Genomic DNA, 25,845 nt, shown 5'->3' with positions numbered 1-25,845 from the left:
GCCCATTGTGTAAATAATGTATATAAAGCAAATATTGTGGGGGGACTTCCATTCCTCACTACTATGAGCTGAATAAAGAGCATGAAATCCACTCTCGACTCAGAGTATATTTCACCATCCCTATGTGAAGGATATTCCGTTAGAGGAATCCAGGGACTTGATGGTTTGGTCAACCCCTGAGAGTGGGTTGTGCCCGTGCCTGAGTCCAGGGGGACATTTGGGTGGCGGAGTTAGCCCGTTCCCGGCTTTCCACTTATCCAGGTGTTCACCCTTGGCTGACCTGTTCCTGAACCCTGGGTCAGCGCTACCTGAATGGCAGGGAACTAGTCGAACCAGAGCCTATGCAACCAATCACTTTCTGTAATCAATAAAGTTGTGGTCTAAATACTGCCAAAAACCAAAATTTGCATCAAGTGTGAATTTATTTAGGGGGGTGGTTTCTGGGTCTGAACACACGAGAGATCACTCAGAGTCTTGCTGAGAAGACTTCTTTCAAGCTCTCGCCAACCTGATTTTCTTCATCGGCTGGCACTACCTCAGACCCACTGATACAGATCTAAGGCAGAATGGTTTTATTTTACTTTTTGGCCATTTTTAAACTCCTGACCCGAAGGCCATGAGATTGGGGTTTTCCAATGCCATTTTTTGGCTCCTGACCTATGGGTCATATTTGCAGCCTTTGTTTTTTTCTTGAGCTTCTACCAGCAGGTCACATTTTTGGCCATTTTCCAGCTCCTAACCTATGTGCCATGTTTTCAGCCATTTTTGTTCTCCTGACCTGTGTGGGTCACTTCTTCGAAAACGAGCGAAAATGTGAGCCACAGGTCAGAACTCCAAAAAAGTAATAATGAGAGGAAACAGGACCTGAGGGTGAGGATGGCATGAAAATAAGAACTTTTGGAGGGGAGACACCACATTTTGTCCTTGCTCAGGGTGCCATATTACCAAAGTCTGCCCTTGCCTTTGTACTTTTCTTTCTGCCAATTACAGTCACATGAGTGGACAGCAAAGAGCCTACTGGACATGCCCTGTGCATCATATCCTTGTCACCTGTGTCACCAACTTTTGTGAGTTGTAAGGGGAAGAACATGTCTACCTGTGTAAGTTCCAGGCATGAATTACAACCCCAACTTTCTAGGACTCTGAACAGGGCCGGATTTAGGTTTGAGGAGGTCCTAAGCTACTAAAGGTAATGGGGCCCTTTATATGTCCAGCTGTCCTTTGCCAACAACAAATTGTCGCCGTTTTTTGTGTTGAATATATGCTATATGGTCATTTATGGATCTAATCGGTATCTAAAGCCATTTGCACCTAACAAAATATGTATTTTATCAAAGTAATTAAATAGAAATGAGCAAACCAGTGATATTTTAGGGAGCAGGCTAGCAGGCGGGGCCCATTACTTATATCATAGGATCCTACACAACACAAAACACTGTTGCTGTATGTAGGTTTTATTTTATTTGTTTTTTATCTTATACTTTGGAAATGTACATCCCCACTTTAATTTTTTGGGGGGGCCCGCAAGAGAGTGGGGCCCTAAGCTATAGCTTGTTTAGCTTGTACATAAATCCGCCACTGGCTCTGAACCGCACATAAAACCTATATGAGCTGAGGAAGATCATGGAACAAAGTTCATTTCTGAACACATGGTAGGTGATGGAGCTGATGACGGGGATGTGAGGGACAGCTGAAGATGGCTACTGTGGTTCTTTCTCCCTGGGACATTTCTGCTTCACAAAGGCGGAGAGGCCACATCTGGTAAGATTTAACAAACATGTTGTCTTTGTTTCTTCCAATGGACCACATGATGCAAAGGCATCATTATTATCTCCCCTGTCATTATCAGTCTGCTTCTGATTAGACCTCCAAAGATTTGCAGAGAGCAACGTCAAAAGCCTAAAGGCATTTATGAAAACCCTCTATTCCACTCCAAATGCTAGAACAGAAGACGAGGCAGCGTTCATTAGCTCGGTGCTAATTTTTCTCTTGAGTGTTTAAGGCAGACCACTACTGATACTGCTCCTGATGCTTTTTGGTGGAATCAGGGGAGCTGCTGTCTAGGAAAAGGGTTTTTTTCCTTCTGAGTATGGCAGTGTTGGTGATGTTAATATTCTTGCTGCTACGAACGGTGAGCCAGTCACATGTCAATCACTGCACCATCAGTGATCTTCTCTACATCCCACACAAGTACTACCAGCCAGGTGACCTTATCATTGGTGGACTTGCTTCTCATCTTCTGTCCTCTCTTGACTATGAAACCTTCAAAGAATGCCAGGCCATCTATCAGATTCTTAGTCTCTTGTAAGGAATTTATTTTTCTTTTTTCTATCCACCCCTTTCCTTTTTTAAAGAGTTTTTAATGCTTTATTGAGATTAAAAAGAAATAACAAGCATAAAAGTTAATGGCAAAAAATAAGTGAAACAATTTGTTACATCATTTCGTTATACATTATTCTTAGATGTCTAATGACTTTCCGTCACCACATTGTGTATTTACCACTTAATCTAGCACACTGTTAATCTTCATTTACTTTTTATTGATTTTAATCCATATTACTGTTTCTCATGGTTATTCATCCTATCACAGGAGTTACTCAAGTCCTGCCACTGATGTCATATTGTCAAAATATTCAATAAGGTATTTTTTTATACATGTCCCATTTCCTAAAAAATGCCTGGTCAGTATTACCTCTCAATTTGTCTGTCATTTTTGCCAACTCAGTGTACTCAGATAACTTCGTTTGCCACTCCAGCTTTATTGAGATTTCCTCTCCTTTCCGATTTGTGGCAATTAGTATTCTTGTGGCAACTGTAGCATACAAGTTTTTTTTGTTTTGTTGCATTTTTAGGTATATCTGGGCCGAGTATCCCCAGGAGAAAAGCCTCCAGGTTTTTTTTTTAAAGAAGGATACCTTAAACATTCTTTTAAGCTCATTGTAAATAACATTCCAAAATCCCTTAATTTTGTTACACGTCCACCACATGTGCAACATTGAGCCTTCTGTCTCCCCACACCTCCAACATATATTTGAAATATTCTTATACATTTTTGATAACTTCAGTGGTGTCAGGTACCAACGGAATTGCATCTTCATAAAGTTTTCTTTTAGAGTGTAACATGCGGTGAATTTCATATTAACCTTCCATAAATTTTCCGAGGCACTCATTGGAATGTTGTAGCCAAAATCTTGGGCCCATTTGATCATTACAGATTTAACCTCCTCCTCCTTGACTTCCCAGTCAAGGAGGAGGAGGTTAAATCTGTAATGATCAAATGGGCCCAAGACTTTGGCTACAACATTGACTTCCCAGTCAAGGAGGAGTCGGTAGATTTTTTTTCAATCCCCCCCCCAAATTGCCAGGTGATATTAATGCCTAACAATATCTGCTCAAAAGTAAGTCCCGTTGATTTCAGTGATAGGGAGGGGTGCAAAATATTTCCTTCCAAAAAGATTCAGATCAGTCTTAAGAGTTTTCTCCTCCAAGTGCCATTCCCCTTTCATCATTTTTTAAATGAGAGAGAGTGAGTGAGTGAGTGTATATCTATATTAAATTTTCTGTTTTACAATTTAAAATATTCATTTAACCAACCTTAAAACATCAATGACTTCCCTTCTTCTCCTTCTATGGTTCATTTTGCATAACATAAATCCCTGCATATTTTAAATAAGCCAAGCCATTCAGTATTCCATTATTACATCCATCAAAACTTATTTACACTGTTGAATTTATCTCAGTGCTGCCAACTTTTTCAGGTGTACACAATCCCCCCCCATATATTCAATAAACATTTTCTTCTTTAAATGTATGTTCTTCTTTCTCTCTAATTCTGTATGTTAGATCCGCAAGCTGATTTTCCATCGGTTTAAGTTGCCATTCTTTTTCAGTTGGGACCTCGCTCGTTTTCCATTTTTGGGCTAACAATTTTTTTAGCTTAAATGAAAGTTTTAACATCTAAAAGGATCAAAGACTGCTGATGAATCTCCAATGTCCGATGAAGTCAGTTCTGTAGGAATGAAGCAGATTTTCTAGGATCCAGCTTGAAAAGAGAGATCAGTCTGCCAAGTGAGATTGCTTCCAGCTGTACTGCTCATTGAGTATTCATCCAGATTGGTTTGCAGAAATTTTGCAGGAAAGTTAGATTATGCCGACTAGGCATTTTTCACCATTTCAAAGATTTTTTTTCCTTGCAGTGTGATAGCGGCTCAATATATCTGAATATATGCTATAATAGCAAGTCTGGAAGCACCCAAAAATGTGAGGTTGTGTTCACAGTGATGTGCTGTCCTCTCCCATCTCAACCCTACTTTTTAAAGTAAAAAAATTCCTTCCAGTAGCACCTTAAAGACCAACTAAGTTAGTTCTTGGTATGAGCTTTCGTGTATCTGAAGAAGTGTGCATGCACATGAAAGCTCATACCAAGAACTAACTTAGTTGGTCTTTAAGATGCTACTGGAAGGAATTTTTTTACTTTGACTATGGCAGACCAACACGGCTACCTATCTGTAACTGGAACCATGGAAGGCACTACTTTTTAAAGCAGTTCTTAAAAGAGAGGCAGTGTCACTGGACACAGCCTACCTAACCTGGAAATCTAAGACTCCCGGTGCAATTGTATACATGCCTACTCTGTAGTAAGTCCTATCGAGTTTAACAATAAATGAGCATAGGTCTGCAGCCTAAGGGGTAGAGCTGATATAATGGATTTAATTGCTTTATGCTGCTCTGATTTTGTGAAGTGCCCCGGAAGACTGTGCTCTGAAAGAGGGGCTAAAATTCTAACAAAGAATGAGTGAATAAAAGCCGCCGCACAGGTGATGCATTCTCGGAAAGGCTTGGTGCTTTGTTATTGCTGTTTTCATTGTTTTCGTTTTAATCTGTTTGTGAGATGCTTTTGTGTCTTTATACTCTATGCCTTTCGATTTTAAATTTCCTTAAAAACAGAAATGAATGTTTCACAGCGTATCTCCCTGATGTATAACTTTCTTTCTCTTCCTTTTTTCCTGATAATAATTTTTATTAATTTTCCAATAACAACAATCCAATAATAGCCTCATTATAACAATGCCAAATTATAATACCATCCCAAATACCAAATTATATAACTTAGGTGACCCCCGTGTGCTAGAATTAATGGCTTGGTGATATACTTTGTTTCTGCGTTCCAAAATCTTATTATTTCAATGACATTCCCATCATATTAGTAATTAGTAATACAACAGCTGCAATATTTATAACTTCTATTTGTGTTGACATGTTAAGTAATTTATAAGACTACAAGTGAATAGCTCATACTGTATCGTTGTTCTTCCTGTGTGTGACATTTATTCTGCCCATGATGTCACTTCCTGTCCTTGTATGTCAATCTTTCCCTGGTTGTTGCTGCAATCTGTCATGCCTTGAGCGGAGCTGATAATCCCAGTGTTTTTCCAAAAATTTCTCCCTCACTCAGTCCCATCCTCTTTGTTTTTGCAACTTTAACAATACAGTGGTACCTCTGGTTACGAACTTAATTCGTTCCGGAGGTCCGTTCTTAACCTGAAACCGTTCTTAACCTGAGGTAACACTTTAGCTAATAGGGGTCTCGTGCTGCCGCTGCGCCGCCACCGTGCAATTTCTGTTCTCATCCTGAGGTAAAGTTCTTAACCCGAGGTACTACTTCTGGGTTAGCAGAGTCTGTAACCTGAAGTGTTTGTAACCCAAGGTACCACTGTAGCTGCAAAAATAACTCTATCACATTCAGGCTGCTGGTGGCGCTGTGGGTTAAACGGCAGAGCCTAGGACTTGCCGATCAGAAGGTCGGCGGTGCGAATCCCCGCGACGGGGTGAGGTCCCGTTGCTCAGTCCCTGCTCCTGCCAACCTAGCAGTTTGAAAGCACGTCAAAGTGCAAGTAGATAAATAGGTACCGCTCCTGCGGGAAGGTAAATGGTGTTTCCGTGCGCTGCTCTGGTTCGCCAGAAGCCGCTTAGTCGTGCTGGCCACATGACTTGGAAGCTGTACACCGGCTCCCTTGGCCAATAAAGCGAGATGAGTGCCGCAACCCCAGAGGTGGCCATGACTGAACCTAATGGTCAGGGGTCCCTTTACCTTTACCTAGCAATATAAAAGTAGATGTATAACTTTAATTGCAGGCTCATTCCAAAGAACTACCAGCATGTTCTGGCCTTGGTGTTTGCTGTCAATGAGATCAATGAGAACCCTCAGATATTGCCCAATGTCACATTAGGATTCCACATCCATGACAGCTACTTCAGTGAAAGGATGACCTACTGGGCCACTCTGGACATACTCTCCACACCCTATAGATTTGTACCCAACTACCAGTGTGGCATACAGAAAAATCTGATGGCAATCATTGGGGGACTTGACTTTGAAACTTCCCTCCACATGGCAGCCATCTTAACAGGCTACAAGATTCCCCAGGTAAGAAACAAACATGGTGGCTTCATAACTCATCCTTACTTATATGTTCTCTTGAGAAAGTTTCATATTTCAGAAGGATATAAGCCCAGCTGACAATTTCAAATTGTGTTCAGTGATGAACTTGAGGAGGAGGAGAGAGTGCATTATAAATGCCCTATTGATTTGTTAATCATGTAATATGAGTTATGCCATAATTGTGATGTTATTTTTTAGTTGCTTATTTGTTAATATTGTGATTGTTTTGATGATGATGATGATGATGATAATAATAATAATAATAATAATAATAATAATAATAATAATAATAATAATAATAATACTTTTGTTATTTATACCCTGCCCATCTGGCTGGGTTTCCCCAGCCACTCTGAGCAGCTTACAGCATACAGGGCTGCCTTCAGATGTCTTCTAAAAGTTACATTTACCTCTAAAGTTTTATAGTTCTTTATCTCCTTGACATCTGAAGGGAGGGCATTCCACAAGGAGGGCGTCACTACCAAGAAGGCCTTCTGCCTTGTTCCCAGGAACTTCATTTCTCACAGTGAGGGAAACACCAGAAGACCCTCGGAGGAGGACCTCAGTGTCTAGGCTGAATGATGGGGGTGGAGATGCTCCTTCAGGTATACAGGGCCGAGGCCATTTAGGGCTTTAAAGGTCAGCACCAACACCTTGAATTGTGCTCGGAAACATACTGGGAGCCGGTGAAGATATTTCAGGACCAGTGTTATATGGTCTCGGTGGCCACTCCCAGTCACCAGTCTTGCTGCCACATTCTGGATTAGTTGTAGTTTCCGAGTCACCTTCAAAGGTAGCCCCACTTAGAGCGCATTGCAGTAGTCCAAGCGGGAGATTACTGATGATTTCTTAATTATTTATGCTGTACTTGTGATGTTCTATTATGTTATTTTTATTTATTGTTTGTAAGCTGCTTTGGGAGTCATTTGAATGGAAAACAGCATAGAAATACACTAAATACAAATCAATCTTCCACTCAACATCTGAGTGTGTATCAGAAGATATGACTGGAGTTTTATGCACGGCAAACTGTCTACGCATTGTGTATGTGTGCAAAATAGCTTGTATGCCAATCCTATATGGAGTGAAACAAAGTTCAGGGGTACAGAGTGCTCATCCGTTCCTTTAATTACTTTGGACAGTGGACAGTGTCTTGTAGGAGAGGTGGGTCCCAAACACAATTAGTTGGTCATTGCTTTCCAAACAGGACCAATCATTCAACTACTTTTATATTAAAAAACCTATTTATTTCCTTGTTTCGTCATTGCTATCCACATATAATCAATGTTTCTACTGCATTACTGTAATGAGAAATAAGTATCCGTTTCCTTCCAGCTCACTTATGGCTCCTTTGCCCCAGAGGATGCTGGTCCAAGACAATCCACTCCCTTCTACCGGATGGTGCCCAATGAAGCCCATCAGTACATGGGAATTGTTGAGTTACTTCTGCACTTTGGATGGACGTGGGTTGGGTTGCTCGCTGCGGATAGTGAGAGTGGAGAGAAATTTATGGAAATCCTGCAAACTCTGCTTTTCCAGAGAGGCATTTGCTTGGCCTTTGCAGAGAGAACTCCAAAAGGCTCATATTTTGAAGAGTATTACGACATGATTTCCCAGTGGCTCCAAACCTATTACATGATTGCGGAAAGCAAAGCCAATGCTGTTGTTGTCTATGGAGAAGACAAGTCCTTGTTTTTTTTTGCAAACATGGCTAGTGGCAGGGGAAGTGGAAAACGTGACATCTATGGAGAAGGTATGGATTATGACTGCTCAGCTGGATTTCTCAGCAGTGGCCTTTCGAATGAGCCAGGATATGCAACCATTTCATGGCTCCATCTGCTTCACAGTGCACTCAAAAGAGGTGCAAGGATTCAAGACCCTTCTTCGCTCCCTCAATCCTTTCATGGCAGGTGAAGATGGTTTTCTTCAGCAGTTCTGGCAAGATACGTTCCATTGTTTCTTTTCAAAATCCAGTACTGATTTCAGTGAACCCTGCACTGGACAGGAGAAACTGGACAGCCTCCCCTCGTCTGGCTTTGAGATGAGCATGACTGGCCACAGCTACAGCATCTACAATGCCGTCTATGTTGTGGCACATGTTCTACATGCCATGTTCCAATACTGGTCGAAGGACAGAGGAATTGTGAGAAGAAGGAGACTGCAGCTTCAGAAATTGCAGCCTTGGCAGGTAATGGCTTTCTTTTTTAAAAATTATTATTTCATTTTATATTGTTGATAAAGCAAAGTCAACAATTTTAACAACAGACAAAAATTGAAAGAAGTATAACCAAACTGTAAAATAGGCAGGTAGGATGTGTAGTTGCACGTGAGTTAAATAAAGACTTTAAAGTCCACATTAAGTCCAATTTTATCAGATCACCAAGCATAGTTCCAGATTTGCCAGGTTTGTGGGGGGTTGTTTTGAAAACGTTGGTTCTGCTGTATATGCCAAATCATATAAAACGTGTCTAGTCCTTGTCAAAATCTCAAATTATTTGTGATTATCTTTGTTATAGCTATATTCCAGAGTGAGTGGTACAAAGTGTCCAGCATTAGATTTTTGGGCTGTGTTCTATTGAGTTGCAATTACTATGAATGCTGCCAGTTTAATCTTGCCAATTCTTTTGGCAATATATTTAAAATGGTATAATCAGGAATACACAGTGACATTCATTTTGGACAACAAACCATATTTTTATAGTAATATTTATCATTTCTGAGAAAATCGGATACAACCCACTCACCTGAGCTTCAGCTCTTCAAAACAGCTAGGTGTGATATTGTCAATGGCAATTTCTATCTCAACTAGAGTCTTAACAGGAACATCTTTTTTGCCTGTTTCTCCCTCAATCTAACCCTCTCCCCATTTTCCTGTTCTTTCATTTATACCCTTTCTGCATTGAACTTCATGGATGTTTGCATGATGATTTTAAGCTTTGAAATACATATACAGTGTGGCGTAGTCCTATACGGAGGAATCTACAGAGGAAAGAGAGATCAAAATTTACTGTTATTATTGCTATAGTTATTATTTTGTGATTATGAGAAATCTTGTCTACTGCCTTGGAAGAGGCAATGGTACTTTAAAAGGCGATGCTGAACATAGATAAATTTGAATTTTAAACAATCATCCTTTTCCTGCCATCTCGATGCAGCTCCACCCATTTCTTAGGAGTGTCTCATTTAACAACAGTGCGGGAGAAGAAGTGTCTTTTAGTGAGAACAGGGAATTAGAAGCTGGGTTCGATATTACCAACTTGGTCACTTTCCCAAATAACTCCTTCATCAGAATGAAGGTTGGGTGGATGAATTTGGATGCTCCCCCAGGAAAAGAGTTTTCCATCAATGAAGACAAAATGGTGTGGCACAGGAGTTTTCACCAGGTGGGGCATGATTTCAGGAAATTGCAACTCCAGTGTGTTCTAAATGTGATGTTTGCATCTTGGAAGCCTACCTGAGACATGGATCCTGTATTTTTTCTCTCTTGCTGTTTATGAAAACCTCTATGAATGTTGTGGGGCTCTGATGCCTTGAAGGAGGCCAGGACAAAGTTCATTATTATATGCTTGTTTGTTTTTATTGCATTTTTATTCCACCTTTCCTCCAAGGAGCTCAAGGCTGTGTGCTTACTTCCTGTTTTATCCTTACAAGAACCCTGTAAGGTAGTGCAGACTGAGAGCAGCAGTGATTGGTCCAAGGTCACCCAATGAGTTTCATGGCCAAGTGGGGATTTGAACCCTGGTCTTCCACTTCCCTGCCTTGCACATTCTTTAAAGATTTCTAGGCCAGCAGAGTGTGACCTAAGCCTAACCTCCAACCAACTTCTTTGGGGAGAAAGAAAAGGGAGCTGAGCCTGGAGACAGACGAGGCAGACTTCTGCAGAGAATGCCTGGTTTGGAGGCTAGTAATTCTCAAGATATACTAGCACAAGTCTGGCAGAGTCCAGCACTATCCTTGTTTTTGAGGCTGCTTAAGTTGTGGAATATACGTGGTCCTGTGGTCTAAACCACAGAGCCTAGGGCTGGCTGATCAGAAGGTTGGCAGTTCGAATCCCAGTGACAGGGTGAGCTCCTGTTGCTCGGTCCCTGCTCCTGCTAACCTAGCAGTTCACAAGCATTTCAAAGTGCAAGTAGAGAAGTAGGTACCACTCCTGCAGAAAGGTAAACAGCGTTTCCATGCGCTGCTCTGGTTTTCCAGAAGCGGCTTAGTCATGCTGGCCACATGACCCAGAAGCTGTACACCGGCTCCCTCGGCCAATAAAGCGAGATGAGCGCCGCTACCCCAGAGTCTTCCGTGACTGGACCTAACGGTCAGGGGTCCCTTTACCTTAACTTGTGTTACAATTGTCTCTTGGCCCAGTGTATTTAGTCTGGGGTTCTCAGTCCCCAACATTTGTGCTTTTTCAGCTGGAAAAACTGAAGGAACCTGAAAGTGCATACAGCAGCTGCTTATTTAAATCACTTAGGATGTCAAAACATCCTTTCAACTCTACTTTAAAACCTTTTGAATTTTATAAGAAATGTATTTTTCCAAATAACTGTATTACTGTTCAGGTGGACTTCCTACCTCCCTTTGATTTTTTTAAAAAACCACACACATTGAAATGGCCATAACTTCATTTTCAGAGTCACAAAACCATCTTCTGCCTCATTAGATGCCATTAATGGCTGTTGACAGCTCATTGCTTTCAAAATTCTCTTAATATTCAGCGGGCCATTTCTCCCATCCACTTGATCCCTTGCAGCCCAGAAAATGGAGTTCAGGTTCTCTAAAGGTCCATTATTCCCCCTGTGCCAAACGTTTCCTTACGGTTAATTAAAATTCACAGGTGCCACCCCTCTCTCAATGCAACAAAAATTGTCCTTCTGGTACTAGGAGAAAAAAGAAGGAAGGGGAGAAATTCTGCTGCTATGACTGTGCTCCATGTTCAGAAGGCAAGATTTCATACCAGAAAGGTAGGAGACATTAGGTAGCTTTCGGGTAACTCAGATTTCCTGTGAAGGGTCGGTGGCAGAGTGAAAGGTGTCACAGTTGCTGCTATTGATGTAGTTCTGATTTCCATGGTGATTGAAGTTCACAGACTTGGAGCTCTTCATTGCAACCAGCTGCTGGACCAGCATCGGGGCCCAGCATTTTCAAAGAGGTGCTTTGCAAGCCCAAATGATCAGATGATGGTTGGGGTTTGCAAAGCACACTGTTACCTGCCCTACACCTAACATCAGAGATGACATCAGATACAGGGCTGGTAGATGCAACTTGCTAAAATGGCCCCATGGGCCAGAGGTTTTCTATCACTGGATTACCTGGGTGGTGATGGAGATGAGTTGCACCGGTGCGCCTGCAGAGGACAGGCCTCCTGCTGTCCAGACCCACCACCTTAATGTCCAGGCATGCGACTGAGAGATCATTGTCTGGGGGAGGGGGGTCCACAGCCCATTCTCCCCATGATAGTCATTCCTGTGTCTGAAAAGGATTGTCTCTTGCACATCCAACTGGTAAGTCCCATACTGCCAGGAGGATGCCTACCTACTCTCAAGTTGCACCCTTAAAGGGAATCCTTTCTTCTTTTCAGACATGAATGACTGTGTCGGATGCTCAGAAGATCACTATCCAAACAGGAACCGGACACAATGCATTCCAAAGTCCATCAGCTTCTTGACTTTGGAAGAACCGCTTGGGCTGAGCTTAGCTTTTGGCTCCGTATTCTCCTCTTTGCTCACCATATTGTCCCTCGCCATCTTTATGAAGCATCAGGACACACCGATTGTCAGGGCCAATAATCGTGACCTCACCTACGTTCTCCTCCTGTCTCTCCTTCTCTGTTTTCTCTGTCCCCTCATCTTCCTCAGCCGACCAGACAGAGTGACCTGCCTTGTCCGACAAATGGCTTTTGGTGTGGTTTTCACAGTGACTGTTTCTTGTGTGTTGGCCAAAACCATCACCGTTGTTCTGGCATTCATGGCCACCAAACCAGGATCCAGAATGAGGAAATGGGTGGGGAAAAGACTGGCAAGCGCCATTGTGTTGACTTGTACTATTATCCAGGTTGATATTTGCACTGTGTGGCTGGGAACCTCTCCCCCATTCCCCCATTTTGACAAGCACTCTGTGACGGGAGAAATTATTCTGGAATGTAATGAAGGGTCAGCTGCCATGTTTTACTGTGTCCTGGGCTACATGGGCCTCCTGGCCATTGTCAGTTTTGTCGTAGCGTTTTTAGCCAGGAAACTGCCTGACAGCTTTAATGAGGCCAAATTCATCACCTTCAGCATGTTGTTATTTTGTAGTGTTTGGATCTCCTTTGTTCCTGTTTACCTGAGCTCCAAGGGAAAACACATGGTGGCTGTGGAGATCTTCTCCATCTTGGTCTCCAGTGCTGGTTTACTGGGTTCCATCTTTTTCCCCAAATGCTACATTATCATATTGAGGCCTGATCTGAATGACAAACAGCAGTTAATAAAGAAGAAATAGCAAAATAGCTTGTTGTCACTCTTTTCTGTTACCCCAGAATATGGGTAATGATTTTGCTGCCGACTCCTTGATATAATTTCATTTTATTTGTTTATTGAACTTGCTATGTGCATAAAAAAAATCAGATGGTTCTCCCCCCCCCCCCCGAGATGTGGTCCCCAGCTTTGGGAGCCCAAGGGCACAATTGCACAATTGGAAAACTGAGGAACTCTTGTGGACACAAAAAACCACCAATTTCACAGAAGAAAGTGTGGAGATGCTCAGAAACTCCACCTACATCCTTTCTTGTAACTTGAATCCATTGGTTTGGGTCCTACTCTCTGTAGCAGGAGAAAAGCTTGCTGCATCTTCCATGTGACAGCCCTTGAGGTATCTGAAGATGGGTATCATATCTCCTCTCAGTCTCCTTTTTCCAGGCTAAACATACCCAGCTCCCTCAACCGTTGCTCATAAGGCTTGGTTTCCCACCCATCATCTTCCTGGCTGCCCTCCTCTGCACATGTTCAGCACACATTTTACCTCATGAAAATATAATGGTGGACTTTGCCAAAAGCCTGCCTGAACTCAAAATATACTATGACCACAGCATTCTCCTGATCCACCACACTTGTAATGCCATAAAAAAGAAAAAGAATGAGATTGGTCTGGTTTGACAACAACAGGCCCAGGACAGAAACCTTTGGCATCTCTGTGGCATCAGGAGATAATATCTCCATGCTATGAGGAGAAAATGAAAAGGAGGAAAATACCCCTCTTCCCAGAGAGAGTGAGAGATGCCACATATACCTATTCTGAGCTCAGAAGTGTACATGCAGCTCTCTCTGTGTATGAAGAAGTAGTTGAAGAAGAGCCAGGAGATAAATTCCCTACCTAACTGGGATAGAGAGAGATAAGTTTCAGAAGGAGACAGGATTAACATTGGTTAAGAAAGTGAAATATTTAGGGGTTAACGTGACTGCTAAGAACGTGAATTTATTTAAGGATAATTATGAAAAATGCTGGATTGAAGTGAAGAAGGACTTAGAAATATGGTCAAATTTGAAGTTATCACTGTTAGGCCGAATTGCTGTGATAAAAATGAACGTATTGCCAAGGATGCTGTTTTTGTTCCAAACATTGCAAATCTTGGACAAAATGGATTGTTTCAAGAAATGGCAGAGAGATATCTCTAGATTCGTCTGGCAGGGCAAGAAGCCTTGAATAAAATTTAAGATACTAACTGATGCTAAAGAAAGAGGTGGATTTGCCCTTCCAGACCTTAAACTTTATTATGAATCAGCTGCTTTTTGCTGGCTGAGAGAGTGGCTGCTTCTTGAAAACACTGATGTGCTGGACTTAGAAGGTTTCAACAATGTATTTGGTTGGCATGCATATTTGTGGTATGACAAGGTTAAAGCACATAAAGTGTTTAAAAACCATATTGTTAGAAAAGCATTGTTTAATGTCTGGATAAGATATAAGGACTTGTTAGAAAATAAAACCCCAAGATGGTTGTCACCAATGGAAGCGAAGGCTCAGAAAAAACTCAATATGGAGGCCAAATGGCTGAAATATTGGGAAATTTTGGAACAAGAGGGAGACAGATTAAAATTGCAGAGCTTTGAAAAATTAAAAAACAAAGTACGAGACTGGCTCCATTATTACCAAATAATGGAGGCATATAATTTGGATAAAAAACTTGGCTTCCAGGTGGAAAAATCAAAATTGGAAACAGAATTGTTAGACCCCAAAATTAAGAATTTATCAAAAATGTATAACTTGCTGTTGAAATGGAACACTCAGGATGAATCGGTGAAACCAGCTATGATTAAATGGGCACAAGATGTTGGACACAATATCATGATGGCTGACTGGGAACAGTTATGGACCACAGGTATGAAGTTTATGGCATGTAATGCCTTAAGAGAGAATTTAATGAAAATGATTTATGGGTGGTACGTGACACCAGTCAAGCTTGCAAAAATTTACCATTTGTCCGAAAATAAATGTTGGAAATGTAATGAGACTGAAGATACATTCTTTCACCTTTGGTGGACGTGCCCAAGGATTAAGACATTCTGGGAGATGATCTATAATGAAATGAAAAAGGTATTTAAATATACCTTCCTGAAGAAACCAGAGGCCTTTCTCCTGGGCATGGTCGGCCAATTGGTGACAAAGAAGGATAGAACTTTATGTATGCTACAACAGCAGCAAGAATACTTATTGCAAAGTATTGGAAGACACAAGATTTACCCACCAGGGAAGAATGGCAGATGAAGCTGATGGACTACATGGAACTGGCGGAAATGACTGGCAGAATCTGACACCAGGAAGAAGAGTCGGTGGAAGAAGATTGGAAAAAAATTAAAGATTATTTACACTGTAAAATTAATGAATGTTAGAAGGATGCTGGAATGAAGTTAGATGGCTTTAGCAGAAATGTTATAAAGAATTAAGTAAAAATAGACTGTTAATGGGCTAAAGGGGAAAAAATAAGGTCAGATTGTGTTAAGATAAATTAGGGGACAAAAACTGAGAAAGATGGAAAGGATTTGCTGAAATAGCTAATTGAACTAGAATACAAAAAAGGGAGGTGTGAGGAGGTCGTCGAAACAAGTAAATGAAAGATAAGATATGGAAATATTGGATGCGTTTTTAATTGTTTCTGTTTTTGTTTTGTTAAGATAAGTAGTGTTTTCTGTTTTATATGTATTGTATTGTTTTGTTTAACTTTTTTTCTTTTTTCTGTAATTTCTAAACTCTTAATAAACATTTTTTTTTAAAAAAAAGATAAATCCCCTACCTCAAGTTTTGTTTTAAATTTTGCCTCCCTTACAGGCCTGTGGTCTGAAGTCTAGTGCTGCATCCTTAGAATCAGAGAGTCGTGGCCGAGCTCACAATCCCCTTTGTGTCTCAAACTCTGCTCTTGAATGCACTTTCCTCTTCACAAAGCAGCATGTGAGAAAAGAGGGTTTAGCTGAAATCACAAGGGTAGTCATTGCCCTGGGCACAGTTTTTTCCGGGTCATGTTTTGCTCCTCACACCACCCAGGCCAGCCCTGTTCTGCTTTGCAAGTCCGATCCCACATCCCAGCCCCTCAAAGCAGCGTGGGGCTGGCAGGGCGTCAGGAGGATGGAATGGGCATGTGCCCTTCCTGCTGCATCCTCCTCATGTCACTCACCCAGCTTGTCACGGATGCTTTAGTTGCGACCCCTGCATTCCAGGGAGTCGAGCTTGATGACCTTTGGGGGCTCCTTTCAATTCTATATTTTTTTGTTTATTTAGGTGAATATATATAGGGGCCCTAAAAAGGCCTGCAGACAGGGCCCAACAGACCGTATGTCCATCATCACAGCCATGCCTTGAAGTCACTCAGCGTCTGCTCACAATTGTTCCTTTCCAGTCAAACTCTACCAGTGGCTAGAATTCATCTTGGCCCCATGGGTTTACCTGCCCCATGCCTGGCCTCACATAACATCAGCTGATGGACATGTGAATGTGGTTTGGACCATGAGCCCAATGGAGAGGCTTGGTTGGCCTAACTGCTGCAGGTCAGAGGTCCTTGTTGATTCCCTGCAAGGAGCTTTCTCTACCTGTTTAGATTCTCTTGAGTGATTGACAACCTTTAGGGTTCTGGATTGTGTAAGAAAGTACTGTAAGGAGAGCAAGCGGAAGATGCTCTCTTCTGAGAACACAGTAGGTGATGAAACTGGCAGCAGGGATGCAATGGAGGGGAAGGGGCAACAGGCTTGTTCCTGCTCCCCCCTCATTACAATGCCTTGAAAACACTTGAAGGAGGCTGCTGAGGGATTATTCTGTGTGGATCATTGTCTCTGCTACTTCCAATGGACCAGCTGAGGCAAAGGGATCATTATTCTCTCCCCTGTTATTATCAATTACATGGTAATAATCTGCTTCTGATCAGACCTCCATAGATTTCCAGAATCCAGTCTAAAAAGAATTAAAACCCTCTCTGCCATCCCCAGCAAATGCTAAGGTGCTGCCGACTCGTTTAGTGAGCTTTCCCCTGGAGTTGGATCCTAGGTCTTGGGAATTTAGCTGGTGCATTCGGAGAGTGCCATTTAAGGCAAGCTGCTGTAATGAGGCTGTTTCTAATGCCAATGCTGATTAGCTGTAAACAGGGAAATCTCTGTCTAGGAAATTGTATTGTTCCTAGTAGGGCAGTGTTGATGCTGTTAATCTTCTTGCTGCCTCAAATGGTGAATCTGTCAAATGTCAGTCGGAGCATCAGTCACCTCCATATCCCACACAAGTACTATCAGCCAGGTGACCTTATTATTGGTGCACTTGCTTCTCACATCTTGTCCTCTGTTGACTATGAAACCTTCATACAATGGCCATCCATCCATCAGATTCTTAATCCATTGTAAGTATTTCAATTTTTCAATTCCCATGTGATATTAATTCCTAAATTACCACGTGGGCTTAGAAATACTCCCTATTTATTTTTGCTATGGGGATTTATTACTTATAGGGAGGGGTGCAAAATAACTCCAACCCCTCAGAACATCGGATCAGTCTTAGACTTAACCCTCCCCACCACCTGAATTTTAACAGCTAAAATGATCAAGACAGACAATAATTTTCTCGTCAAGCCTGTAGAAATGAGGTGGATTGTCTAGGATCCAGCTTGGATTCAAAGAAAGAGCAGTCTTTCAGTGAGATATGACATTATGTTCTGGGTGGTGTGTTTCTCTCTCACTCCCAAGCTCCCCCACCCCATTTAGAAGAGCAGTGCTTAATGGAGAGGAGGAGCCATGACCACAACCAGTCACATGGGTGTCATAATCTAGAGAACCCAGCATTCTGGGAAATGGGTGAATGGCCAGTAGGAACCATTGGTCTACCTAGTACATGCCTGTCTGCACAGTAGTAGTGGCTCTCCAGGATTTCAGACAGGGGTCTGCCCCAGCCCCACATGTATGCTAAGCAGATGCTCTACCATTTGGGTTTTACAGAATCTTGAAAGAAAAGGTACACAGAGTAATTGTCAAAACATTACAGGCAACAGAAGGTTGGCTGCTATCGGGGGCAATAGCTTCATTGATGCATGGGAAACTGAGGTGGGGTTCCAGAAACCTGCAAAAGGGCAACAAACTACAAGAAGGACGCAGCTGGAGAGAATGATTCCTTGTTTCAGTTGTCTCTACTGAAAGGTACAGGGTATGGGAAACAAGCAAGATGAATTGGAGCTTTTAATACAGGATGACAAATATGACCTAGAAAGTGAGTAGGCATTGCCTTGGAGTTCAAGATTTCTTTAACAGATTGGAGAACTGGATTAACAAAATGAATTTCAATAGGGACAAATGTAAGGTTCTGAACTTAGGCAGGAAGTACAAACTTCACAAATATGTTGAAGGACACCTGGCTTACTAGGATCTAGCAATTGAAGTGGAACTCAAGCTTCATTTGAGTGAACAGTGTGATGCAGTTTTTGGTGTCTGCGTTTAAACCAAATTCTTTATTGGTTTAAGTAAATCTGCCTGTAAGCTGCCTTGTTGCTCCCTAGCACAGAAAGGCAGGGAACCTAAGTTTCCTTAAACAGATTCACAAAAAATGGTACACAGCAAAACGCTTTGATGTCCAACTCTCATTGCAGTGTTGTACCAAAATACTATCAGCAAATTCTGGCCTTGGTGTTTGCAGTCAAGGAAATCAACAAGAATTCCAATATATTACCTAATGTCACATTAGGATTCCACATTTTTGATAGTTACTTCAGTGAAAGGATGACCTACTGGGCCACTTTGGAGCTGCTCTCTACACACTATAGATTTGTACCCAACTACCAGTGTGACAAACAGAAATATCTGATGGCTGTCATTGGGGGACTTGACTTTGAGGTTTCCATCCACATGGCAGCCGTCTTAGGTGTCTACAAGATTCCCCAGGTAAGAGTCAAACATGTTGATTTCCCCTCATTCTTCTTTCCTCTGTCCTGTTGAGAAAAGTTTTCCATTCCATAATAGCCCTCTTGACAATTTCAGATTGTATTCAATAAAAGCTTTCATCTGTCTTCATCCATTTCCCAACGTGTGCATGTTCTTCAGAGGGTATGAATGGAACATTTTGCAGATACACTTATACATACCTAGTCTATGTATGCGAACAGCTTGGTCTGCCGGCCTCAGGTAGACTCCAACCAGGATGAATTACGGAGGCTGCTCATCAGTCACTTCTACATTACCTTAATTAATCTGACCTGGACAATTTGGGGCTGTCAGGGGTGCCGTCAACAGCTCACTGGTTATCTAGCTAGTGAAATCAGAGACGCAGAGAGAGCGTTTCAATGGATTCATTTTAATTCACAGGAAGACATGAAAGTATGCTCTCACCCTTGAGCTAATGTTGCTCAGAGTATCACTCCACCCCCCTGACAATTTCTGCCTAGAAATCAGACGCCTCCTGCTGCCTATGGTGGCTGCTCAGGACAATTCTCTTTTGGGTTCTGCAGAGCATGTCTGATCCTTGTGGAAGGAGGGGGCTCCGACAAACTCTTTTGAGAGAGAATGTCACTTTGCTACTGTATTGTTTCTAATGCATCTGACTGCTACCTTGCTCCTGTTCTTCATCACCTATTGTTTCCCAGGTCCTTTTTCCTTCTCGGGTGTGACCCATCTCAAACCACCATACCATACTCTCCCCCCTTCCTTCTCTCTGGAATGTTATTGGGGTACCACTCCTTCTCATCTGCCCATTCCCTGACGGGCTTACTAAGACAGTGCGTCCAAAGCACAATTGTTTCATCATTGCTATCCGCACATAATCAATGTTTCTACTGCATTAATGGGAATTAAGTATCCGTTTCCTTCCAGCTCACTTATGGCTCCTTTGCCCCAGAGGATGCTGGTCCAAGACAATCCACTCCCTTCTACCGGATGGTGCCCAATGAAGCCCATCAGTACACTGGGATTGTTGAGTTACTTCTGCACTTTGGATGGACGTGGGTTGGGTTGCTCGCTGTGGATAGTGAGAGTGGAGAGAAATTTATGGAAATCCTGCAAACTCTGCTTTTCCAGAGAGGCATTTGCTTGGCCTTTTCAGAGAGAATTTCAAAAGGCACATATTTTGAAGAGTATTATGACAGGATCTCCCAGTGGCTGCAAGCCTATCTTGCTATTGCGGAAAGCAAAGCCAATGCTGTCATTGTCTATGGAGAAGCCAAGTCCATGGGTTTTTTGCAACTGTGGCTAGCGGCAGGGGGCGCAGAAAATGTGACATCTGTGGAGAAGGTATGGATTATGACTGCTCAACTGGATTTCTCAGCAGTGGCCTATAAAATGAGCCAGAGTATGCAACCATTTCATGGCTCCATCTGCTTCACAGTGCACTCAAATGAGGTGCAAGGATTCAAGACCCTTCTTCACTCCCTCAATCCTTTCATGGCAGGTGAAGATGGTTTTCTTCAGCAGTTCTGGCTGCAGACATTCTATTGTTTCTTTTCAAAATCCAGTACTGAGTTCAGTGAACCCTGCACTGGACAGGAGAAGCTGGACAGCCTCCCCTCGCCTGGCTTTGAGATGAGCATGACTGGCCACAGCTACAGCATCTACAATGCTGTCTATGTTGTGGCACATGCTCTACATGATGCCATGTACAGATCCAGGGCAAAAGACAGAGGAATTGTGAGAAGATGGAGACCGCAGCTTCAGAAATTGCAGCCTTGGCAGGTAATGGTTCTTTTGTTGTTGTAGTATATCTTTTAATTATTATTTCATTTTATATTGTTGATAAAGCAAAGGCAACAATTTTAACAACAGACAAAAATTGAAAGATGAATAACCGAACTGTAAAATAGGGAGGTAGGGTGTGTAGTTGCATGTGAGTTAAATAAAGACTTTAAAGTCCAAATTAAGTCCAATTGTATCAGATCACCAAGCATAGTTCCAGATTTTTTCAGGTTTTGGGGGAGGGGGTTGTTTTGAAAATGTTGGTTCTGCTGTATATGCCAAATCATATGAAATGTGTCTAGTCGTCAAAATCTCAAATTATTTGTGATTATCTTTGTTATAGCGATATTCCAGAGTGAGTGGTACAAAATGTCTAGCATAAGATTTTTGGGCTGTGTTCTATTGAGTTGCAGTTACTATGAATGCTGCCACTTTAATCTTGCCAATTTTTTTGGCCACATATTTACAATGGTATCATCAGAAATACACAGTGACATTCATTTTGGACAACAAACCATCTTTTTATAGTAATATTTATCATTTCTGATCATTTCTGAGAAAACCCACTCACCTGGGCTTCAGCTCTTCAAAACAGCTAGGTGTGATATTGTCAATGGCAATTTCTATCTCAACTAGAGTCTTAACAGGAACATCTTTTTTGCCTGTTCCTCCCTCAGTCTAACCCTCCCCCCCCCCCCATTTTCCTGTTCTTTCATTTTTACACTCTTCATTGAACTTCATGGATGTTTGCATGATGATTTTGGAAGTCCCGTTTAAGCTTTGAAATGCATATACAGTGTGGCTTAGTCCTATACGGAGGAATCAACAGAGGAAAGAGAGATCAACATTTACTGTTATTATTGCTATTGTTATTAATTTGTGATTATATGAAATCTTGTCTACTGCCTTGGAAGAGGCGATGGTACTTTAAAAGGCGATGCTGAACATAAGATAAGTTTGAGTTTTAAACAATTGTCCTTTTCCTGCCATCTCGATGCAGCTCCACCCATTTCTTAGGAGTGTCTCATTTAACAACAGTGCGGGAGAAGAAGTGTCTTTTAGTGAGAACAGGGAATTAGAAGCTGGATTTGATATTACCAACTTGGTCACTTTCCCAAATAACTCCTTCATCAGAATGAAGGTTGGATGGATGAATTTGGATGCTCCCCCAGGAAAAGAGTTTTCCATCAATGAAGACAAAATGGTGTGGCACAGGAGTTTTCACCAGGTGGGGCATGATTTCAGGAAATTGCAACTCCAGTGTGTCCTAAATGTGATGCTTGCATCTTGGAAGCCTAGCTGAGACATGGATCCTGTATTTTCTCTCTCTTGTTGTTTATGAAAACCTCTATGAATGTTGTGGGGCTCTGATGCCTTGAAGGAGGCCAGGACATAGTTCATTATTATATGCTTGTTTGTTTATTGCATTTTTAGTCCACCTTTCCTCCAAGGAGCTCAAGGCTGTTTGATTACTTCCCGTTTTATCCTAACAAGAACCCTGCAAGGCAGTGCAGACTGAGAGAAGCAGTGACTGGCCCAAGGTCACCCAATGAGTTTCATTTGAACCCTGGTCTTCCACTTCCCTGCCTTCCACATTCTTTAAAGATTTCTAGGCCAGCAGAGTGTGACCTAAGCCTAACCTCCAACCAACTTCTTTGGGAAGAAAAAAAAGGGAGCTGAGCCTGGAGACAGACGAGGCAGACTTCTGCAGAGAATGCCTGGTTTGGAGGCCAGTAATTCTCAAGATATAGTAGCAGAAGTCTGGCAGAGTCCAGCAATATCCTTGGTTTTGAGGCTGCTTAACTTGTGTTACAATTGTCTCTTGGCCCAGTGTTTTTAGTCTGGGGTTCTCAGTCCCCAATATTTGTGCTTTTTCAGGTGGAAAAACAGAAGGAACCTGACAGTGTATACAGGTGCTGCTTATTTAAATCACTTAGGATGTCAAAACATCTTTTCAACTCTAAATCCTTTTGAGTTTTATAAGAAATGTATTTTTCAAAATAATAATAATATTACTGTTCAGGTGAACTCCCTCCCTCCCTCCTTTTGATTTTTTTTTAAAAAACACATTGATATGACCATAACTTCATTTTCAGAGCCACAAAAACATCTTCTGCCTCATTAGATGCCATTAATGGCTGTTGACAGCTCATTGCTTTCAAAATTCTCTTAATATTCAGCAGGCCATTTCTCCCATCCACTTGATCCCTTGCAGCCCAGAAAATGGTGTTCAGATTCTCCAAAGGTCCATTATTCCCCCTGTGCTAAACATTTCCTAATGGTTAATTAAAATTCACAGGTGCCACCCCTCTCTCAATGCAACAAAAATTGTCCTTCTGGTACTAGGAGAAAAAAGAAGGAAGGGGAGAAATTCTGCTGCTATGACTGTGCTCCATGTTCAGAAGGCAAGATTTCATACCAGAAAGGTAGGAGACATCAGGTAGCTTTCAGATATGTGCCATATTAGATTTCCTGTGAAGGGTCTGTGGCAGTGTGAAAAGTGTCACAGTTGTTGCTATTGATGTAGTTCTGATTTCCATGGTGATTGAAGTTCACAGACTTGGAGCTCTTCATTGCAACCAGCTGATGGCCCAGCAACGAGGCCCAGCATTTTCAAAGAGGTGCTTTGCAAGCCCAAAAGATCAGATGATGGTTGGGGTTTACAAAGCACAGTTACCTGCCCTTCACCTAACATCAGAGATGACATCAGATACAGGGCCGGTACGTGTAACTTGCTAAAATGGCCCCATGGGTCAGAGGTTCTCTATCACTGGATTACCTGGGTGGTGATGGAGATGAGTTGCAGCAGTGCACTTGCAAAGCACAGGCCTCCTGCTGTCCAGACCCACCACCTTACTGTCCAGGCAAGCGACTGAGAGATCATTGTCTGGGGGAGGGGGGTCCGAACCCTTTCTCCCCATGCTAGTCACTCCTGTGTCTGAAAAGGATTGTCTCTTGCACATCCAACTGGTAAGTCCCCTACTTCAAGGAGGATGCATACCTACTCTCAAGTTGCACCCTTAAAGGGAATCCTTTCTTCTTTTCAGACATGAATGACTGTGTCGGATGCTCAGAAGATCACTATCCAAACAGGAACCAAACACAATGCATTCCAAAGTCCATCAGCTTCTTGACTTTGGAAGAACCGCTTGGGATGAGCTTAGCTTTTGGCTCCGTATTCTCCTCTTTGCTCACCATATTCTCCCTCGCCATCTTTATGAAGCATCAGGACACACCGATTGTCAGGGCCAATAATCGGGACCTCACCTACGTTCTCCTCCTGTCTCTCCTTCTCTGTTTTCTCTGTCCCCTCATCTTCCTCAGCCGACCAGACAGAGTGACCTGCCTTGTCCGACAAATGGCTTTTGGTGTGGTTTTCACAGTGACCGTTTCTTGTGTGTTGGCCAAAACCATCACCGTTGTTCTGGCATTCATGGCCACCAAACCAGGATCCAGAATGAGGAAATGGGTGGGGAAAAGACTGGCAAGCACCATTGTGTTGACTTGTACTATTATCCAAGCTGGTATATGCACTGTGTGGCTGGGAACCTCTCCCCCATTTCCTCATTTTGACAAGCACTCTGTGACGGGAGAAATTATTCTGGAATGTAATGAAGGGTCAGCTGCCATGTTTTACTGTGTCCTGGGCTACATGGGTTTCCTGGCCATTGTCAGTTTTGTTGTAGCATTTTTAGCCAGGAAACTGCCTGACAGCTTTAATGAGGCCAAATTCATCACCTTCAGCATGTTGTTGTTTTGTAGTGTTTGGATCTCCTTTGTTCCTGTTTACCTGAGCTCCAAGGGAAAACACATGGTGGCTGTGGAGATCTTCTCCATCTTGGCCTCTAGTGCTGGCTTACTAGGCTCCATCTTTGCCCCCAAATGCTACATTATCATGTTGAGGCCTGATCTGAACAGCAAGGAGCAGTTAATAAAGAAGAAATAGCAAAATATCCTGTTGTCACTCTTTTCTGTTACCCCGGAATATGGGTAATGATTTTGCTGCTGTCTCCATGATATAATTTTATTGTATTTGTTTGTTGCTCTTGCTTTGCACATTAAAATAATTAGGTGGTCCCCCCCTCCCTGAGATGTGGTCCCCACCTTTGGGAACCCAAGGGCACAATTGGAAAACTAAGGAACTCTTGTAGATGCAACAAACCACCAATTTTACAGAGGAAAGTGTAGAGATGTCCAGAAACTCCACGTTCATCCTTTCTTGTAACTTGAATCCATTGGTTTGGGTCCTACTCTCTGTAGCAGGAGAAAGGCTTGCTGCATCTTCCATCTGACAGTCCTTGAGGTATTTGAAGATGGGTATCCTATCTCCTCTCAATCTCCTTTTTCCAGGCTAAACATACCCAGCTCCCTCAACCATTGCTCATAAGGCTTGGTTTCCCACCCATCATCTTCCTTGGGTGCCCTCCTCTGCACATGTTCAGCACACATTTTACCAGCTTCCTTATGAAAATATCATGGGGGACTTTGCCAAAAGCCATACTGAAAGCAAAATAGACTATGACAACAGCATTCTCCTGATCCACCACATTTGTAATGCCATAAAAAAGAAAAGAAATGATATTGGTCTAGTATGACAACAACAGGCCCAGGACAGAACCCTTTGGCATATCTGTGGCATCAGGAGATAATATCCCTATGCTATGAGGAGAAAATGAAAAGGAGGGAAATACCCCTCTTCCCAGAGATGCCACATATACCTATTCTGAGCTCAGAATTGTACATGCAGCTCTCTGCGTGTATGAAGAAGTACTTGAAGAAGAGCCAGGACAGAAATTCCCTACCTCAAGTTTTGTTTTAAATTTTGCCTCCCTTACAGGCCTGTGGTCTGAAGTCTAGTGCTGCATCCTTAGAATCAGAGAGTCGTGGCCGAGCTCACAATCCCCTTTGTGTCTCAAACTCTGCTCTTGAATGCACTTTCCTCTTCACAAAGCAGCATGTGAGAAAAGAGGGTTTAGCTGAAATCACAAGGGTAGTCATTGCCCTGGGCACAGTTTTTTCCAGGGCACGTTTTGCTCCTCACACCACCCATGCCAGCCCTCTTCTGCTTTGCAAGTCTGATCCCACATCCCAGCCCCTCAAAGCAGTGTGGGGCTGGCAGGGCATCAGGAGGATGTAATGGGCATGTGCCCTTCCTGCTGCGTCCTCCTCATGTCACCCGCCCAGCTTGTCACGGATACTTTAGTTGTGATCCCTACATTCCAGGGGATCGAGCTTGATGACCTTTGGGGGCTCCTT

The 25,845-nt window shown here is 42.4% G+C and overlaps 1 protein-coding gene and 1 pseudogene across 3 annotated transcripts; both read left to right on the top strand.

Moving 5' to 3' along the window:
- Window positions 1–6,075: 6,075 nt before the first annotated feature.
- LOC310690555 (vomeronasal type-2 receptor 26-like) lies at window positions 6,076–12,913 on the top strand (annotated as a pseudogene). Its single transcript, XR_014530123.1, has 4 exons — window positions 6,076–6,427; window positions 7,778–8,630; window positions 11,271–11,397; window positions 12,015–12,913. The product of XR_014530123.1 is annotated as a vomeronasal type-2 receptor 26-like (transcript).
- Window positions 12,914–18,392: 5,479 nt separating this feature from the next.
- LOC310690562 (vomeronasal type-2 receptor 26-like) lies at window positions 18,393–24,540 on the top strand (the record flags this gene model as incomplete). 2 transcript variants are annotated; one of them, XM_083469768.1, is made up of 4 exons in its annotated part: window positions 18,393–18,810; window positions 19,735–20,589; window positions 22,889–23,015; window positions 23,637–24,535. In XM_083469768.1, exons 1-4 carry the CDS (start codon window positions 18,499–18,501, stop codon window positions 24,533–24,535), a joined length of 2,193 nt encoding a protein of 730 aa, XP_083325894.1. In that variant the 5' UTR covers window positions 18,393–18,498. The 2 variants fall into 2 exon arrangements, with proteins under 2 accessions (XP_083325894.1, XP_083325893.1); XM_083469767.1 differs by lacking the exon at window positions 18,393–18,810 and adding an exon at window positions 21,590–21,817 and having other exon boundaries at window positions 18,838–20,589; window positions 23,637–24,540.
- Between the last annotated feature and the right edge of the window lie 1,305 nt (window positions 24,541–25,845).

The sequence above is a fragment of the Podarcis liolepis genome (assembly GCF_965112155.1).
Source record: "Podarcis liolepis genome assembly, chromosome: 13".
In the NCBI taxonomy this organism is placed as follows: domain Eukaryota; kingdom Metazoa; phylum Chordata; class Lepidosauria; order Squamata; family Lacertidae; genus Podarcis; species Podarcis liolepis.
The sequence above is the reverse complement of the archived record's forward strand: the minus strand, read 5'-3'. Positions and strand labels throughout refer to the sequence as shown.